The sequence below is a fragment of the Meriones unguiculatus genome, chromosome X, assembly GCF_030254825.1.
Source record: "Meriones unguiculatus strain TT.TT164.6M chromosome X, Bangor_MerUng_6.1, whole genome shotgun sequence".
NCBI lineage: Eukaryota > Metazoa > Chordata > Mammalia > Rodentia > Muridae > Meriones > Meriones unguiculatus.
In genome coordinates, this window is record NC_083369.1 from 95,809,218 (window position 1) to 95,829,264 (window position 20,047).

At 38.8% G+C, this 20,047-nt stretch overlaps 1 protein-coding gene across 13 annotated transcripts in view; it reads right to left on the reverse strand.

Annotated features, from left to right (window-relative positions):
* Positions 1-19,421, reverse strand: part of Cask (calcium/calmodulin dependent serine protein kinase) — a 350,715-nt gene extending 331,294 nt beyond the window's left edge. For 8 of the 13 annotated variants that reach the window (XM_060375172.1, XM_060375170.1, XM_060375165.1 and 5 more), the window contains exon 1: positions 18,620-19,420. In XM_060375172.1, coding sequence (XP_060231155.1) covers positions 18,620-18,678 — 59 coding nt within the window. In that variant the 5' untranslated portion in view covers positions 18,679-19,420. Of the gene's footprint in view, positions 1-18,619 lie in introns of all 13 variants that reach the window. The other 5 variants (XM_060375163.1, XM_060375171.1, XM_060375166.1 and 2 more) reach the window with 1 other exon arrangement.
* Between the last annotated feature and the right edge of the window lie 626 nt (positions 19,422-20,047).

Here is a 20,047-nt window from a genome sequence, read left to right on the forward strand (position 1 = left end):
TCCACCATATGGGTTCTAAGAATCAAATTCAGGCCATCAGGCTTGACAGCAAGCACCTTTACTCACCAAGACATCTTGTCACCAGGCAGTTAGTTCTTTTCTTTGACCATGTGGGTCCTAGGGATTGAACTCTAGGTCATCATCAGGCTTGCCAGCTAGTGCTTTTTTCCACTCATCTCACCAACCAGGGTTTAGGTGGTTTTAACTTAGGTATTATAAATATGTTCACACAATCAAAAGAAACTATATCAAAAAAATTAAAGGAAAGTATCATCACTCATCAGAAAGAAAATAGCAATAAATGTAGAATCATACAGAAACTGTGGTGCTAAAAATTATTTCAGTACTCCTTCCCTACTACCACCAAATTACTCAGAGGTGGCTGGCATCCAAGATAAGGTGTCATTTGTAACTCACCACTATGGCCAAGGAAGACACTGCTGCTAGGAGGTGTAATAGACATTAGTGCTGTTCTCCTTTAAAAAGGTGTTGAAAGATCACCTTCATTTATGATAAGCTAAAAAGACCAACCCAGGTTTAGTGCTGTTCTCTCTTCCTGCTGCCTGAAGATCCAGATGTAGAACTCTCAGCTACTTGCCAAAATTGCAAACTTGCACAAAGAAATAATTCTATAAGGATGTCTACTCAGCGGTTTCTGTTCAATTTTGGACTGTCACACCCCCACCCCCCAATTACTGAGCCTTGTAACCAAGAATAACTCTTTCAAAATATTATGTAACTTTCCTTGTTTTGCCTTAAGAAAACATTCATCTTCTTTTGCCTCCTTGGTTCCTATGGTCCATCATAACACCCACAATAGGAGACTGCAATCTTGTCATTTCTGATTAAAATCTTTGTTTTGAAAAGTCAGTTTTTCCATAAATCCTTTGAGGTTGACAAAAGGATGTATTACCCTTCTGATATATTAAATTTGGGTTGATTATATTTGGGGAGAATTTGCAGGTTATGTTCATCATGGGATATTGGTTGTAATTCTCTTTTCTTGTAGTGTCCTAGCTTGATTTTGACATTAGAATAATGCTTGCCTCATAAAGTCAGTTTGAAAACATTCCTCCTCTTCATATTTTTAAGAACTGCAAATGACTGACATTAACTCTTCTTTAATATTCAGGAGAATTTATCTCAATAAAGCCAACCTTGCCTCCTGGATTTTCTTAGTGGAAAGGTTTCTAGTTACAAATTTAATTTCCTTATGCATTATTGGTCTGCTCAGGTTTTTTATTTCTTTATGATTCAATCTTAGAAAAGTATATTTTTCTAAGAATTCATCCATTTCTTCAGGTGATTCCATTTGTTACCATATAACTACTCATAGTAGTCTCTTATAATCCTATCTATTTCTCTCTTATCTGTTGTAAAGACACCCTTTTCATTTATAATTGAGTCATCTTTTTTTTTTAAATATCTGGTTAAATGTTTATAGATTTTATCTTTAAAAAAACCCTAATTTAGTTTTGTTGATTTTTTTCTATTTTCTATTTCCTACTTTTTGCTTATTTATACCTTCATTTTGCTGATTTGGGGCCTAGTATTTTATTTTTCTACTTCAGACACAAAGTTAAATTGTTTATTTGTGATCTCTACTTTTTCTTGATGTTGACTTATGTTTGTGTGTATGTTCAGATTTCTTCAGTGCTCTCCAAATTATTTTTTGAGACAGAGTCTCTCACTTTACCTGGAGCTTATATATTTGGCTTCACTGGATAGCCAGTGAGTTCCAAGGATCTTTCTGACTCTGCCTGCCCGGTGCAGGGATTGCAGGAATGTATGACCACATTTGAGGTTTTGTTTTGTTTTGATTTTGGGGATCTGAATTGTAGCTCTCACACTTGCAAGAAAAGCAACTTACCAACTTGAGTCATTTCCCTATCCTCTAATGTAGATGGTGTGCACCATAAACTTTATTCATAGATAGGCTTTTGTTATATTTTTCAAGTTTTAGCATATTTTATTTCCATTTCCATCTGTCTCAAATTAGAAGCAAAATATTTCCCTTTTCACTTTCTTCTTTCTTCTTTCTTTCTACCAGTTGTTTAGGAACATGCCATTTAATCTGCACATATTTGTGAATTTTCCAGTTATTCTCGTTGTTGATTTATAGTTTTAGAACATTTTGGTTGGAATGATACTGGCTATAATTTCAATCATCTTAAAATTGTTAACACGTTTTTGTGACTTACCCTGGTACATGTTCCATATATACTTCAAATAAAATGTATTATGCTATTGTTGGATAGGATATTAAGCCTTTTTGGTCTATAGTGTTCTTCCTTATTTTCCCTCTGCCCATTGGTGAAAGTTGAGTACTAAAAATCACTGATATTATTATATGGCCATCTATGTCTCCCTTCATTATGTTAATATTTGCCATGTATATTTAGACATTCTGGTATTAGTTGAATATATACTTATAACTGTTAATGCCATCTTGATTTAACCCTTTTATCATTGTATAATATCTACCAAACTGTCAATCAAAGTGTATTATAAAGGCATTTGTATATATAATGTAGTATAGTTTCTTATTGCTAATATAATGAATTACCACACACCCAAACACACTTATTCTTTTATCCTTCTAGATGTCACACGTCTAAATAAAGGTATTGGCTAAGGCTGGCTGAATTCCTTGGCTTGTGATTCTCTACATCTTTAAAATGTATTATTACAAACCGATTAGTTTCACTGTCATGTTTATTTAAACTGACTCTGATAATATTGCCTCCCTCTCATAAAGACCGATATAATTTAACTGGGTTTATCCAAGCAGTCCATGGTACTTGGATGTCAAAAACAATTAACTCAGTCACATTTGCAAATATTCTTTTACCACGTATGGTAACATATTAATTAGGATATGGACATCTTTGGTGGGGACCATTAGTGAACATTCATTCACATGGTCTCAAAGTGTACTGCCTCCTAAATACTTCTTCAAAACTACTGGAATATATGGTCTACCAAAGCTAGAAAGAAAACTGATAACATTAAAATACTGACACTTCGGAATCTGTAGGGCTATTCCAGATGCCTCTGCACAGGAGAGACCATCACAGCAAAGACCACCAGAGCATTCCTCTTACCTAAAGCACATTGTAATTTACCAAACTTTCACCATCACCCACCCCTGACCTCTGTTTCAGGTAGACAAAACAGAAAGGATGAAGTGGTTCAGATGATTCTTATGGGTGGCTATTACAATGGCTGGGAAAATAAACACTACATTCATTTAAAGAGTTCATGTTTTAGTCATTGTCATAAATAATTTAATTTTAAAAATAGTTCATTTCCAACACTGTTTTGTGGAAAACAGTAAAGTCCAAATTATCTGATATATAGGCCTCCTTGGACAATAGACCTGAATGGCTAGATTCTGTGTGCTTACCTTTGTGTGTATGTCTCTCTCTTTGTATCTCACCATTGGGATGAGTAAGTAGAGCAAAAGGTATGAATTAAATTGACTGGAAAAGTCTAAAGCAATAAAAGTACTAATTCAATCATGTCCAATCTGAAATTCATTGAGTGTTCTCCATATCTGGGATAAATCATGAACGAAACAAACTCACAAGTAAGATAGCTCAGTAACATTTAGCTATGTCCTATTTTTCAACTTAAAACATCAATCATAGAATGAAAAGAAATACAAGCATGGAATCACATCTGCAACAAAACCACTTTCTCTGCTTTTGCTATTAGAGCAGGAGATTTTCTTTCAAAAGAAAACCTATCGGTTTCCTTTCAGTGATACGGGAAACAATAAACATCCCAGCTTATCAATAACAACAGTACTAATATCACTCTTTATATTTTATGTGATGCTGACCACCAATCACTGTAACAATGGTTAAGTACAAAGGAATTCAGAATGGCACCCCAATCATGGACATCTTGGTTGAATGTGCAAATGCTAACAATAACTCTCCCAAGAAATGCTTGAAGATTATCCAAAATATTTGGTATCTATGTGTTCAAATCATTCTGGTGAAATGCAAGAAACTACAGCACTATAGGACAAGGGTAACAGTACTCCAGGCACAGCCATCAGCTCACAGATTTCTAAACATAGCAGTCACAAAGTGGATTTTGTCCAAAGAAAACAAAAAGGCAATAAGAATAAAGAGAAATGAAGATTACAATAGACAATTAAGTTAGATTACACTGGAATACAGAAATACCAAGGCACACCAGCATGGAATCAGCGAGAAAAGGTCATGGCATTATTAAAAGTTTGTACTGTTACTAAGCAGAAAAAAGAAAGAGCAACATAGCATGTTATTTTTGTTGAAAAGTCTAGTCATTGAGTTAAGAAATTAATATTAGATAGAGGACTGGCCTTGTAGAAATGTGAGGGTCATGTATAAAGGTAGATGTGGCTTTTTGCCAAATGATTTTTACTCACACTTTAGAATTAGGGAGAAAAAACAATACTAAGACTTAATCTCAAACAAGGATCAACGACCTTTTATTTACGGGGCCAAATAAATAGGTAAGGCTCTGTGGGCAATGGTCCTGCACAACTACTCAACCCTGCCTATATCAGAAAAAGCAGCCACAGACAACAAACAGGTAGTGAACCAGTTTAGTCTAGAAGCCATCATTTACTGATCGAGAGCTCTAAGTGGATAGTTCTCAAAATGTGGTGTGCATCAGCATTCCCTTGGAGGACTTATTAAACTAGGGATAGTGAAGCTTCCTTCCCCTAGCTGCTCATCTGGGGAGTCAAGGGGAGTCCTAAGATATGCATTTCCTTTCTTATTTTCTTAATTTATATATTTACTTTACACCCCGATCATAGCCCCCTCTCTCCTCTCCACCAAGCCCTCTCCCCACCTTTCCCCCCTCCCCTTCTCCTCAGAAAAGGGGCACCCTCCCCCACCAACTCACCCCACCTCACCAAGTCTAGTCAGGACTGAGAACATCCTCATCCACCGAGGCCACATAAGGCAGCCACAGGAGGAAGTGATTGAAAGCAGGCAACAGAGTCCATGCCATAAATAGCACCTGCTCAACTCACTAGGGGACCCACAGGAAGATTAAACTGCCTATCAGCTATACATGTGTAGGGGACCTAGGTCCAGTCCATGTATGCTCCTTGGTTGGTGAGTCCATCTTCACAAGCCCCCATATATCTAGGTTAGTGGACTCTGTTGGTCCTCTTGTGGTGTCCCTTCTCCCCTCTGGGTCCTTCCATCATTCCTCCCACTCTTCCACAGGCCTTGCCGAGCTCCTCCTAATGCTTGGCTGTGAGTCTCAGCATCTGATTTGGACAGCTGCTGGGTGAGGCCTCTCAGAGGATGGTTCATGTTAGGATCCTGTCTGAAAGCACAGCAGAGTATCATTAATGGTATCGGGGTGGGGGTTGGCTCTCTCCCATGGGTTTCAGGCTGGAACAGGTATTGGTTGGACATTCCTTCACTCACTGCTCTATCTTTATCCCGACACTTCTTGTAAGCAAGACACATTTTGGATCAAAGGTTTTTATGGGTAGGCTTGTATCCCCCTTCCTCCACTAGGAGTCCTCCCTGACTACAGGAGGTGGCAATTTCAGGCTCCATATCCCCTGCTGCTAGAAGTCTCAGCTAGGGCCACCCCCATAGACTCCTGGGAGCCTCCCTTATCCCAGAGTTGTCCTCCCACTGATACCGCCAGGCCAGATTGAGTTCCAAAGTGGTTGTACAAGTTTGTCGAAGGTTTTTTAGGTGGATTGGTGTTCCCCCATCACCACTATAAGTCTTACCTGGCTAGAAGGTGGCCTATACTAGCAGCAGGGATGTGGAGACCGAGATCTTTATTTCTAACATATTCCTAGGAACAGCTGCTGGCCAAAAGATGTTCTACACTTTGAGAATGCCTAAATTCTCCCTTACAGGCTAGCCATTTATTAAAGAGTCTAACTTCATATCTGATTGGATACAAATGTTCCTCACTTGAAGTTCCAAATTTGAAGACTCAATCAAAATTTTACAATTTCAGAATAAAAAGGGCAACACGCTAATTAATTCTCTTTGCTTTGACTTTACTGTAAATTTATTATTGTTCCATCAGTAAAATAAACATACTTTGCCATCATATAATCAACATTTTGACCTAACATGTTGTAAGTCCTACCTAAGAGGCAAAGTGTATTATATAAAGCTCATTAAAAAAGAACACAAAATCAGTTTAAAGACAAAGGCAGGACCAAAAAAAGCTGTGTGCAAAGTCACTCACTGCCCAAACCTTACAACTTGGGTTGGATAACTGAGACCAAGATGGTAGAAGCAAAGAATCAACTCACATAAGTTGTGCTCTGACCTCCACTGTGGTCACTCATGCCACACACACACATACACACACACTTTTTATAACGGCAAATTATCCTTTCAAAATAAGAAAATTCAACAAAGCCTATTTCTAAGTAGGTGTGTATTATTTCAACAAAATGGATATAATGTGTAGGGAAACTTAAGCCCTTTGAAAATCATGCTCATAAGAATCTCATAAAACCAGTAAGGTCAGTCATTATTATCCCTTTAAAAAAATTTTTATTTTATGGGCATGTATATGTGACTGTGTGTACATGTATGCCATGTGCACACAGTTACTCACAGAGACCAAAAGATAGCACTGGATCCCCTGGAACTGGGATTATAGGCAGTTGTGTGATGTCCTACATGAGTGCTGGGAACAGAACTTGGGTCCACTGCAAGAGCAACAAGCTCTCTTAACTTCTAAGCCATTACTCCAGCTCCCTAGTCTTCTTTTATGAGATGAAGAAATAGAGAAAAATAACCCAAATACTGAGGTCATATGAATTATTGTTTAATAATTTTAATCCCAGGACTCAGGAGGCTTAGGGAGTTGACTGAGTCTGAAGCATATCTGGTGTACATGTGAGTATCAGGTTAGCCAAGGAGACCCTGTCAAACAAACAAACAAATATTTTTTTTCAATAAAGTTTCTTTAAAATACTTCTTTCTCTTGGTCTTTTTTGGAGGGGTGCATTTTAAGAGAGGTTCTCACTCTGTAGCCTAGACTAGCCATGAATTTACAGTGATCCTCAAGTGCTATAATGAGCCACCATGCCTGGATTGGCAATTCCTAAATTGCATTTTTTTCAAATCCATCTTATTATAGCTCTCTTTGTCTTTGTCTAGCAATGAATGGAAATGGGAATGAGGGGAAATGTGCTAATAAGGCCATCAAGTTCATACTCGTTTTTGTAAACCTAATACTGAAGCCACCAAGGTAAGTCTAACCAAAAAGACTGAGGTTCCAGGTATTAACTTAAAGCCCACTAAACCTTTAGGGCAAGTAGGTCACAGAATATGTAGCATGATCCAGCAGTATAATGTTAACATTCAGCCATGGGAGAAACATTAATGTTGATAATCTAAAATGTGTAGCAGCAAGCCTTGAATGTTTCCTCTTCAAATTTCCAGGCTTTTTCTGCAATGATAATAACAAAACATTTTCACATGAATTAACGTTTACACAGATTAGTTTAATAGCCATGAGAGAAATCTTTTTAATTTTTTGAGATTATAATTACATTTCTCCATTCCCTTTCGCCATCCAAACCCTCCCACATACCCCTCCTTACTCTCCTTCAAATCTGCGGCCTTTTTTCCTCACTGTTATTGTATGCATATATATTATATATACACATATATATTCCTAAATAAAATGTATTCAGTCTGTACACTGCTGCATGTATTTATGTTTTCAGGACTGACTGTTTAGTACTGAATAACCAATTGCATGTTCTTCTCTGGGAAACCACCTCCCCTACTCCCAGCTTTTCTCGGTTGCATACAGTTCTTTGTGTAGGGTTGAGGCATCTAGTTTGGCATGCTTGTTCAGCTCACATTTGGGTACTCATGTTGGTGAGACTTTAAGAGTTTAGCTTCTGCTATTACTAGGAGACACGACCTCAATAGTCTTTGGCTCTTTCAATTCTCAAATTACATGGCTTTTACAGTTTTTTCACACCTTCTGCCCCCTTCCTCTATGTTCCCGAGCCCCAGGTGCAAGAGTTTTGTAGATCTGTCCATTGGGAGAAATCTTTTTAAAGAAAAAAAAAAAAAAAAAACCAGCATGCTTTACATGTATGGTTTGTAATGGGTTTTATTCCTCTACATCTTAGCACGTTTTTAAAAAAATGTTGATTATAGTGTGAGATAATTATATTCTCAATCTGACCTGTTATTTAAATAGTCTAGTAATGATTTTTTCAAATTCATGTGAAATATAATTAAGAATGTTCTTAGTTTGTTTTACAAGCATCTAATTACTCTACAAATAACTTAATTTAAAAGAAAATATTAAGAAGATAACCATGCTAGTGTGATGGCTCAGTGGTTAAGGGCACATCCTATTCCTGCAGAGGACTGTGGTCCAGTTGCCAGCTCTCACATGGCTACTCATAAAGGTAAATAATTTTAAAACAAGGTAATATCAAAGTAGTCATGGTACCCCATGCCTTTAACCCAAAAATCAGGAGGCAGAGGCATATGGATGTCTTTGAGTGAGGCCAGCCTGGCCTACACAATTGAGATCCTATCTCAGAAAAAAAAAATAAAGGATAATCTCAAATTTAATGTCACATTATACTGCTAGGACTAAGGCCTAATGAATATAATATTAAGCCTAAGCAGAGGATAGGAAGTTATTCATATACAAATAAAATCAGACATTTCTCTTTTTAAACTAATGGTTTAAGAGAGAACGGCAGAATCAGCAAAACTTCTAACCTAAATGATACAATATAAATAACATTGTTCAAGGATCATAGGAAAAGATACCTTTCGCTATCCTCTGAAGTCAACCTGTATCCACAGAAGTAGTCTAAGTAGACCACCCCTTCTAGCATGGTGATCATTCTACAGAGTGTGCATTTAGGTACTTTAGAGTCAGTGCCTAATCTTTCACAGAGACTACAATGTGGGAGGTTTTCTGTCTCACTAGCCCTCAGTTAAGATATGGAAATTGCTGTTATAACAAAATTTTGGAAACTATTGCACTATAAATTTAACAAAACTTGTGTAATTCTTAAATATGCATTCCAGGATTTTCCTTTTCTTTTAAAAATACTGGCACAATTGGTATTATATGTATAAACATACACACACCAGAGAACAACCTGCAGGTATTGGTTCTCTCCTTCTGCCATATGAGGCTCAGCAGGAATCAAACTCAAGTAGTCAGGCTGGTGGCAAGTGTCTTTAACCTCTGAGTCATCTCAATCGCCAGCCCTAGATTTTCCTTTTCTTCATCACAGTCTCAAATTGTAAACAATTAATTATATCAAATGTCCAAATGTATCAAAAGGTGATATAAAACTATCTTTTAACAAAATCTTTGGAGATTTTTACAGCACTGTAAAACCACAACCCAGGACAAGCTTACAAATAAATTATGAAAACCCATAGACTCAAAGGATATCTTTCCTAGTATATAACATTCTTTTCTTAAAAAGACACTAGGTGCTCGAGTATTTTTTTATATTCCTAAGAGTTGTTGGAGTTCCTCTACCTGAATTTTTCTACTTCTTTTCAGAAATGAGGAAACAGACCTAAGATTTTAAAAATTACCCAAGGAGAAGACTAACAAACCCTTCAAGTGTCATGTCTGCTACAAAGATTTCTTCAACTTTATTTTCCTGCTAGGTGGTTACACTGTCTCTGGATTTCTAACTTAATATATTCATTCAACAACTACTGATGGCTTTTTCTGCATGCTGGTTAAAGAACTATGAACAGACAGTAATGTGAAAAAGTCAGCTGTGACTCTTGCCTTATCAAGAGTGTAAAACAGTCTAGATTTAATCATGTCTCTTTTATTGATAGAGAGTTCCTTGAGGCTGGAAAATTCAGTGTTTGCTGAATAACAATAATAATTAATTAATAATAATGATGTAACTAAAACAAAAACCTGTAGACATTTCCAAAGATTGTATTATTTAATTCTCACAACCCCTTTCAGAAGACTATACTACCATTTTCATTTTACAGGCAAAGTAATGATCAGATGTTAACTAATTTGCCAGTGGCTTCAAAGCTACAAATGAATGAATGAATGAATGCTAGCATCACTAATATTTTACCTACACTGTAGGAAAAATATCTTCATTTCAATATATAACTTATGTAACAGAGCATGTATTTGGCACTGAAAAAGTACACATCTAAAAATTGTTGAAACTTATGTACAAAATTGCATAAATTTTATATTAAAATTAGAAATTAGAGTATGGCAAAGACATTCTACAAATAAAAAACTTATGCTGCACTTTATGATCACTAATCTATGCAAATAGCTTGTGAAGCAGATATCATGATTCCATTGCAACCAAAGGTTACCAGATCAGATCTTAGGAGGCTGCCTTATAAGCCACAAAGCAGTAGAATCATACATTCAGGGAAAACAATTACGATAAAAAGGAAGGCTGAAAATCTATGTTTCTTTAAAGCGCAAATGTAATGCATGAAACAGCAATGACATAATGGCTATCTGCATACCACAACAGGGGTAGAGACCTCTGTAACTGTTTGCTGCAATAAAACACTGACCAAAACAAACTTTGGGGAGGAAAGCATTTATTTGGCTTACATGTCCCAATCACAGTCAATCATTGAGGGAAGCCAGGGAGGAACTCAAACAGGAGAAGAAGCAGGAACCATAAAGAAAAGCTGTTTACTGACTTACTATCCATGTCTTACTCAGCTTGCTTTCTTATACAATCCAAGACCACCTGCCCAGGGATGGCACCACCCTGCCAGGAAGGGCACCACCCATCTCTCATTAATCATTAGTCAAGAAAGTACCTGACAGAAATTCCTACAGGCCAATATGACGAAGGCACTCCCTTAATTGTGGTTCCCTCTTTGCAGATTAGTTTGTGTCACAGAGACAGAAATGAACCAGGACAAATGACAATAATTCTATTTTAGACTGACCTACACTAAAATACATATTCAACATTGTGCATGTGTGTCTCATTTTGAGACAGGATCTCATGTAGCCCAGGCTGGCCTCAAATGTGTATGTAGCTGAGACTAGTCTTAAACTCCTGTTCCTCCTGTCTCTATTTCTCAAGTGCTAGAATTATAGGTGTGCCCCACCATGTCAAACAATATAGTGTAGTTTGAAGAATAAACCATAAGGAGAGACAAGAAATAATGGAGGAAGGAGGATGAGAATGAATATAAGAATGAATCACAGGCTAGAGAGAGGGCTCAGCCATTAAAGGCTAGACTCACAACCATAAATATAAGAATGAATCACTTACTGTACGTGATTAAAATAGTCACTATAATGGTTATAAAGCTAAAAAAAGCATACTAAAAGAAATTAAAAATTTTGGTAAAAAAATGTACATGAACCCAATAATTAGAACACAAGAAGATGAAATTAAAAAAATATATACTTAGATACAAAATATATATTGGTTTAACTACAATAAAATAAGCATCTTCTATTGTGAGTGCATCCACATTCATTATAAAGCCACTAAAAGAGCCAATGAACAAATTCAGAAGGTGAGAGAAAGAAGATGAGAAAGGAAAGGAGGGGGAGCATACTAGCACTATCCAAGGACAAAAATCCTTGAAAGAATTAAGATCTCTCTAGTCGAATAATTTAGGAAACAGTATTAGTATGATAAATGCCAAGAACTTAAAGTAAAATTTTAAAAGCATCAAATAGTTACAAAATATTTACTTTGTCACTCAATGAAAGGCTTTCATTGAATTCATGGTCATATACAAGCTGGAGAATGGAAATAGCATCATTTCTGGAAAGCCAAATTATTTTGCATAAAGCCAGTAATAAAACACTATAAAACACAAATACAATGAAAAAGAAACCTGTATTATAAACTGCAACTAAAATAGAAGCTCTAAAATGTAAAAGCAGAACATCCTATCAGCTTGGTTGCTGGTGACAGGTACCTGCACTACAAAAAGCTACTTTGCGAACAGTGCTAGCAGCTGAGACAGATTCAAAAGCTGTAGTTTAGGACATGTTTTCAAAGTCAAATGCAATTCAGTTATTTATCACAGGACATAAGAAACTTGTCCACCCTGCCTTCCAGCTAATGCCTATCTCTGAAAACCTCAGTATTTCTGATTTAGACACTTAGAATAATTAGTCGGGGGTGGGGGAAACTTGTAGAGTAAAAGGGATGGAGAACATTCCAAAACTAATTATATTTTAGATAGATGGTCAAGATTCCTTATTTCTACTATTGAAGAAAATACGGATTATCAGTTAGTTTGGTAACAAATGCTAATATCTCATCATAGAGTAGTGTTTCTCAACCTTGTTAATACTGCAACCCTTTAATATAGTTCCTCATGTTGTGCTGACCCCCGCCATAACGTTTTTGTTGCTACTTCATAACTGCAATTTTGCTGTTATGGATTGTAACTTAAATATGTAATATGTAGTATACGTGATATGTGACCCTTATGAAACATTCATCTGACTGAAAGGGACATCTGACCAAATGAGTGGGTGGTGACCCACAGGTTGAGAATCACTGTCACAGAGCAGAGGAAAAAAGCAATGAGGGAAGGACTAGCATATTCTATCAAAGAAATGTAACTGGAAAGTAAAAAAAAAAAAAATTCATCTTTTACAGTAATCAATTTTAAAAGTGAAAATTAGCCTTATTTTAAAGAACTGCAATGTTTTTTTTTGTTTGTTCATTTGTTTGTTCCACAACCTGAATCACCAGTAGAATGTGGACGAAAGAAATAATCTTTAGAAGTGGACAGAATCCCATGTGATGTCGGCCAGATTACTCCTCATTATCTCTTGAGCTCAGTATTCTCTGTAAAAAGGTTAGAATTAAATGAGATGATAAATGTAAAATGCCTAATATTAGACAGTGAGTCAATGTCCTTTGCAAAGTGATCATCAGATTATAAAATATTTTTAATTTTAAAAGTTACTCTGTCAAAGTTCCTTTAAACATAGTTTAAAGTATGAAAACATTTGCAAAAAGGCAGCCATTTGAGCACAATCTCAAAGCAATATGATATACCTGTTTCTATTACTGATCATAGTCATAGAGATGCAAGAACTTTCGATGTAAAGGAAATATCTAAGAGCACAATTTATGGAAATTAGAAATACAGTTCATGATATGAAGCCTGTATATACAAGAAAAACATGGAAGAATGTGAACTGTGCATTTTGAATTACACATGAATCATGTCACCATTATGGAAGTTAAGGGGGTTTACATGAAAAACTTAGGAAGATGTTGCAAATGGCAACTCCTAAAGCATTTGGTAAAAATATGCATAAAGAGATATATATATATAGACTAACTAAAGAGTTCATTTTCCCCCCAAGAGGGACCGACCCAAAATCAACTGCTCAGAAATTGACCTTACTTTCCTTGTCTCAAAATTCTGCAGGTTGTTTTTGGTGGAAAAGCAGTTAAATCTCAAGTGCTGTAGTTACCTACATTCTTAGAAATGAAGCTGGTGACTGTTTGCTGTTTACCTTGCTACATGGCTATCACTGTGATCATGTTCTCCTCTCCTGTGACACTACTTGCTTTGGGAAAAATTTTCAAATCATTCAGACTTACACGTGACCTTTTCTTAACAGTAAAAACTAGTTTATGTACAATGTCTACTTAAATTTTCAGGAAGATTCTTCTGCATGATGTAACATTCCCTTGAGGTACTAGAACTCCAAGTCACTGAGATAATAAATACATGGGAAAGCCAGAGTGATTAGGACAAATCAGTACAGGTGATTTTTCCTTAATTATATATTTTATATATTATTAATCCAGTATTTATGTAAGACTGCATTTAACTCAATTCACTGGCAAACTGCATTATTGTAGTCACAAGTATAAACTTAAAGTACATAAGTAACTTAACCATTCTCTTTAATAAAGTGTATACAAACAATCCATACTAAACTAATAAATTTCTTATTAAATTAAGCCACTGTAGTAGAAAGCTATCATCAATGGTTATTGAAGCAATCCTTGTTTTGTGTTCTTCCAAACATCAGACAATCACCATGTTAACATTAGATGAGTGTCATAAATCAATGTGAATCTTAAAAGGCCCAGGAAACTAAAGCCAAACACAGGATGAAACTAAATTCTTACACAACAGGCTCAGAGACATAAATGCATAGAAGATAAAAATCCATGTTTCGATCTGGTAGCTTAAATACATTAAACATATTTATTCTACTTTGTAAAATTTTAATCTTCTGAAAAGCTTCTCTCAGAATCCTCCATTCAACAGCTAAGTTTTAAAACAGTAATTCTTTACGCAAGATTCATTTAGTTTTACAAAATACCTGTAACCATGTCCTAGAATTCTGCATTACACTGTTCTGTCACAGGCCCCTGGAACTGATCTTTGCAAAAAAGCTCCCTGACACTTCTAATATGAAGGCAGGTAAAGCACCAGTACTTTAAACTAAGTCAGCCTTTTGGGACAATAATTACTCCAAAATTGATAAATACAATTTTTTCCTTTTAATGAGATTTTATTAAAACTACTCAATTTATTCTAAGGCTAATGGGTGACTATTACATTACAGGCAGTGTGTTTAGCGATGGAGAAAGATGTTATATATTTCCCTACCTCCAAGAAGCTACTTATTAGCTAGGTAGAGAGACCATAAATAAGTAACTGTAATTAAATATGATAAGTGCTCTCAGAGTGAGCAAATAGGGCATGCCTGGCAAACTTGCATTTCATCCGTAAGCAAGGGTCACGCTTCCTCATTCCAATTTCAGTATATACCTTAGCAAAGCAGGACAGCCAGAAGTTCCAGGTTTCTGAACACTCTAAAATCCAGGACAAATATTCGGCCTACACAACATAAAAACTGTACATTGTGTGATCCGCTGCCTAAGACACTGCTTATACCAGAAAGACCACAGTTTTTAATGTTTTCATTTAAAGGAGCTATTTTAAAACTCATTTCATATAGTATTACTAGTTTTACATTTATCTATAAGACTATTAATCCTCAGAAGGGACAGTAAGTGGTTATTACAAAAATTTGTCATTACCTTGTATTTGCATAATACCTTTTCTTTCCAGTAATTGCTAAATTTGTTAAGGCAAAAGGTTTGGGGACTAGATGGGTGTGGTAATACTATATAATTAATCTCAGCACGTGGAAGGCAGAAGCAGAAGCAGATGCAGGTGGATATCTATGAGTTTGATGCCAGCCTGGTCTACAAATCATATAGTGAGACCTTATCTCAAAAAAAATGTCTGGAACTATAATTGAATTTTCTCCAATAACTTGAAAGATGTTATATTAAAAGCGTTATGGAAACCAAAGTCATTGAAGAGTTTCTGCAACTTTCAAAAAAGAAAAAAGAACACAGACTGTGTCTTAAAGTTTTTAAATGGCATCTTATCAATCGTTATAATTAAGATATATGATTCTTTCAAAAACAGCTTTAACAAGAATAAAGGTTTCAACAACTACAAAGAAAATACATTCCAAATAGCAATCTCCCTTCAAACCTCCTTACCTTAAGTCATGTTCATAACCAAGAAAAAGACAGCTAAGGGGTCCAAATTCCACTGGAATTTTAAATCAGGTATGATTGCATACTTCTTTAATTCCAGGGCTTAAAAGGCTGATAGGTAGATCTCTGAGTTCAAGAGCAGCCCCAGCTACATAAAGACTCTATGCCACCCAAGGCTACATTCATGAGACCCTAACTCAGTCAATCAATCAACTTGAAAATTCTTTTACACCACCAAGTAAAGCCTAGCTCATAGAGGATGAATGAGAAGGTGGATGGGTAGGCAGAGGAGTGAGTGAGCAAAATGTCTTGAAAACTGAAATCTTCTTTAAACAGCCTTAGTGAAAATTTAAAAGTAGTAAGAGATTGTGGTGTCAACACAATTTGTGATACTAATTTGATACAAAAGAAAATCAAAATTCTATAGACTCTGAATAGACATCAACAAAAAGATTTTCAGGATAAATGATGATCTGCAGTGTCTTTCTGTTTAACCTCATAATTGAACAAATTTCTAAGTTTAAATGTATGCTGTCAAGGTGGCTGCAAAAAAAAACTCAAATAAATTTCCATTTCAGGATCAATATATACTGACACAATTTACTGGAGAAACCATCAACCTTTGCACAGGGTGAGGAATACCATCATTACATTCTTTCACACTAAGGCTATCTTGGATTGATTATTTTAAGGAATGGCATTTTATAAATGACACCAACCAAGTCTGATTTTGTAGGATAGGAATGCAATTTTACAGTTCACAGTAGTGCAGGCAACTCCTGACTCCCTAGCATCTCACAATTAGCTTGCTCTTCGTCAAAATGCAGCTGCAGAACAACAGAATAGATAAACTTCATTCTAACAGAGGTGTCTTCTGGAAGATTTTCTGTTTTAGATCAGCACAATACAGACTGCTAACAAGAGACTGACCAATTTTTGAAATCCACGCTGTCATTCTTTCAGACTTGAAGTAATCACAACCAGTCACCAAAATTGATTCAATGACGGCAATTTCCATCATTGTAATATATGTAAAGCATCTTAATCCCACATTTTCCAATGATCAACTTCAGGCTCACTTATAACAGCTCTATAACCTAAGATATAACAAACACCACTCACTCTCATGATCATTTGGTTAGTTTTTTTTTTTTTTTTTTTTGAGAAACATCTCATTTTCCTTCTTTGTGTGCTCTTAACAATGAAGAAATTACAGAGAGTTTTGGTATTTTTCTGTCTAGAAATGTGGCAGTTGGCTCCGGCTATTAAACACTTGAAATGTGGCTAATCTAATTGAGGCAATAAAATTTGCATTCTGTTTAATTGATTAAAATTTAGAAATAGCAAAGTCAGTTACTGGAAAACTTTTATGTATGTTTGGAACAACTTGAGTATGTGAATCTACTTTTTCTGCACATGTAAATTTTATGAGACCTAAATACAGATGAAGTACTTCTGGTGAAAATTTAGCTTAGCGTCAAAATTGAGATGTGATGTTAGTATAAAATACACATTGGATTTCAATGGCTTAGTGTGAAAAGATGCACAGTACTGCAAATTTTTTCAGGCTGAAATCACTAACTTAAATATAATGTATTGCATAAATATTTTGCTAAAATTGCACCTTTTGTTTGAAATCTTTCTAAGGTGGCTACTAGAAAATTACAAATACATGTGGCTCTAATTAAACTAGCTTTTGGACAGCACTGCTCTAGGCACATCCATAAAGACTACACCAGACACATTTGGACATCCTCCTAACAGATAGGCTGGTCATTGAACAATGGGGCAAGGAGTGATGTGTCCTCGAAGCATTTGGGTCTAAGAAAAGAGTGTTGCAAGCTCTACTCACAATTTCACTGTGTGAGCAGCACTGTAATACCACAATATGGAAAAAAAATGAGTTGCCAATACTCAAAAAATTGAAACTGAGTATATTGCAGACAACTTAAAAGAGGTAGAGGCAACTGCTCTGTCTTGCTTTCATTTCCCAACTGTGAACCTTAAAATAAACAATAAAGCACCGCTTCCAAAAAAGAGGTAAATTATCCTAACACCAGCTATCTAACGAGCCCTATTAAATAAGCAGAAATCGCTCTTAAACCTTATCTCAACTTCCAAAGCCTGAGAATACACGCTGAGCTAGGAAATCAACTTCAGATTGCCAGCATTTCCCTCACAAGCAAATTAGCAGGATTGTGCACTTGGAATACTGTTTGACAAGAATGAAAAGGAAACAATTCAAAACAGATTTCAGGACTGGACAATTAGATGAGGAACTGCAGATTTAATTCTCAATCAGTCCTGTGATTAATCTGATTCCCTGCTTTTCCCTAGTGTAATTATACAACACAGATGAAAGGATGAGCATTTGGACTGTCAGTTCTATAATCTAGACCAGCCCGGTGACTCAAAGCAGACTGCTCCACCACGCTAACCACCATCCCAACGACAGTGGAAGGGAGCCTCGAGCACTGATTGTACAGTCATTGCATAACGAGGCATTAAAATTTTGGGTGCCCCTAACTCTTTCTACGTTCGTCTTCGGCAGGTGAACAATTTGCTGAAACTGGACGCACCCGTCTTCTATGACCCTCTTAAATCCGGGCATGGGGTGAACACAAAGGCATCTGTCTAATATCCTGGCACAATAGACACACACCCCACAATTAAAAAACCCTGGACGCTCTCGCTCTCTCCACACGAAATGCAGGCTGCTCTTTTTGTGAAAGGTCTATGATACAGGAGAGGTAACAATAACCCCAACTGTTCCCAGGAAGCAACTATAAAATCGGTCCTGCCACGTCCTTGTATAACCATCAGAGAAAACGCAGGCAGTCCGCCCCACGCCTTATGGGGTGGCCGACCCGGGCTCACTGGCCTCCACGGATGGCCGAGAAGGCTCCCCAGAACCCCTCCTGGCAGGAGGTCCAGGTACACATCTATAAATACTCCAGGGTGAAGAGGACGAGGGAGGCAGAGAGGAGGGAGAAAGGGTAGGGGGCAGGCACGGAGAGGGTGCGGGAGGCCCGGGGCATCGCTGAAATGCATTTTTCCACACTCTCGCTCCCTCGCGTGGAGACTCACTTGCCGATCACCTCGCACAGCTCGTACACATCCTCGAACAGCACGTCGTCGTCGGCCATGGTCCAGAGGGGACAGCGGCCGCAGCGTGGAGGGTTCAGAAAACTGGGTTGGGGGCGCCCAAGAGCTCAGCGCCCGGCTCCCGGCTCGAGTCCTCCCCTTCTGGACCCGCAAGCCCTCAGCGCTGAGGAAGCTCAACCGGAGCCGCGAGGCCGGGAGACCGCAGCCCCTTTCCTGCCGGCTGCCGCCCTGGCTCCGGCGGCGGGGCCGGGGCGTGGGAGTGAGGGCGGCCCGGGGCCCGGCGCCGCCCGCCTGCCCGCCTGCCCGCCCGCCCGCTGCTGCTGCTGCTGCTGCTCCTGGCGCTGTCGCTCGCGGCCGCGCCGCCGGCCGTGTGGACCCTCGGGGAGCGCGAGGCGTCGCACTCTCCGCTCCGTCAGCCCCGCGCGGGCCGCGAGGCCGCGACCGCTCCCTCTGCCCGAGACCGGCTCCGACTCCGGCTCCGGCGCGGGGCAGCTCAGGCTACAGGGGGGGCCGCGACAGCACCATGGAGGGAGGATCGTCGCGAAGGGAGGTGGTGGCGGCTGCTAGGCGCTGGGGAGCAGGAGGCGGCGGCAGAGACGCTCCCTCCTTCTCCTCCTCCTCCCGCCGCCGCCCGCCTGAGTGTGGGAGGGGGCTTCGCGGGATGAGCCTCTCAGCCCGGGCGGGAGCCGCGACCGCTGCCTTTGGCTCCTCCCCTCAGCCTCAGCCTCAGCCTCAGCTGCCGCCCGCCGCGGACCCTCCTCTCCTCCGGCCCGCGCGACAGCTAGAATTCAGCCCCCAGGCCCCGCCCACTCCAGCCCGTTGGAGGCGGGGACCGCGGAAGGAGGCGGAGCAAGGGGAGGAGGGGGGAGAAAGAAAATAAAAAAGCGCTCCCAGTGGCGCATGCGCGCAGAGCCCGCAACGTCACGGTTGGACTGGAGGGCGCGGGGAATCTAGAGGGCGCTGGGGGTCGGCGAGCGGAGCTGGGCTGGTTTGCAGCTGCTGAGGTGGGGCTGGTGGTGGTCCGTCGCCTCTACTCTCAAGCTGAGACCAAGTGGAGAAAAGGGGCCGAGGGACAAAAGGTCCACAGCACTGTGCACGTTCTTGGACGGCGTGCTCGGCACTCTGGCAGCTTCTTTCGTAACCGCAGGAAGCCGTTCTCAGTTTTTTTGGCTGGTGGGGAAAAAACTCAGGGAAAGGGTTCTAATGAATGGAAAAGCTAGAGAAGGGGTGGACAGAGATTGTCACTCAAGTCCGTGCTTGGCGGCGATACTTTTAGTGCCACCCTGCCATTCTTTAATGAAGAGGAAGGCTGGGGGAGGGGGAGGATTGTCCAAAGAAGGGGCCGAACAAAAACTGTAGAGGAAGGTGTGCAACAAGGAACCGTGAACTAGGGAAACAGCTTCTGTCGCC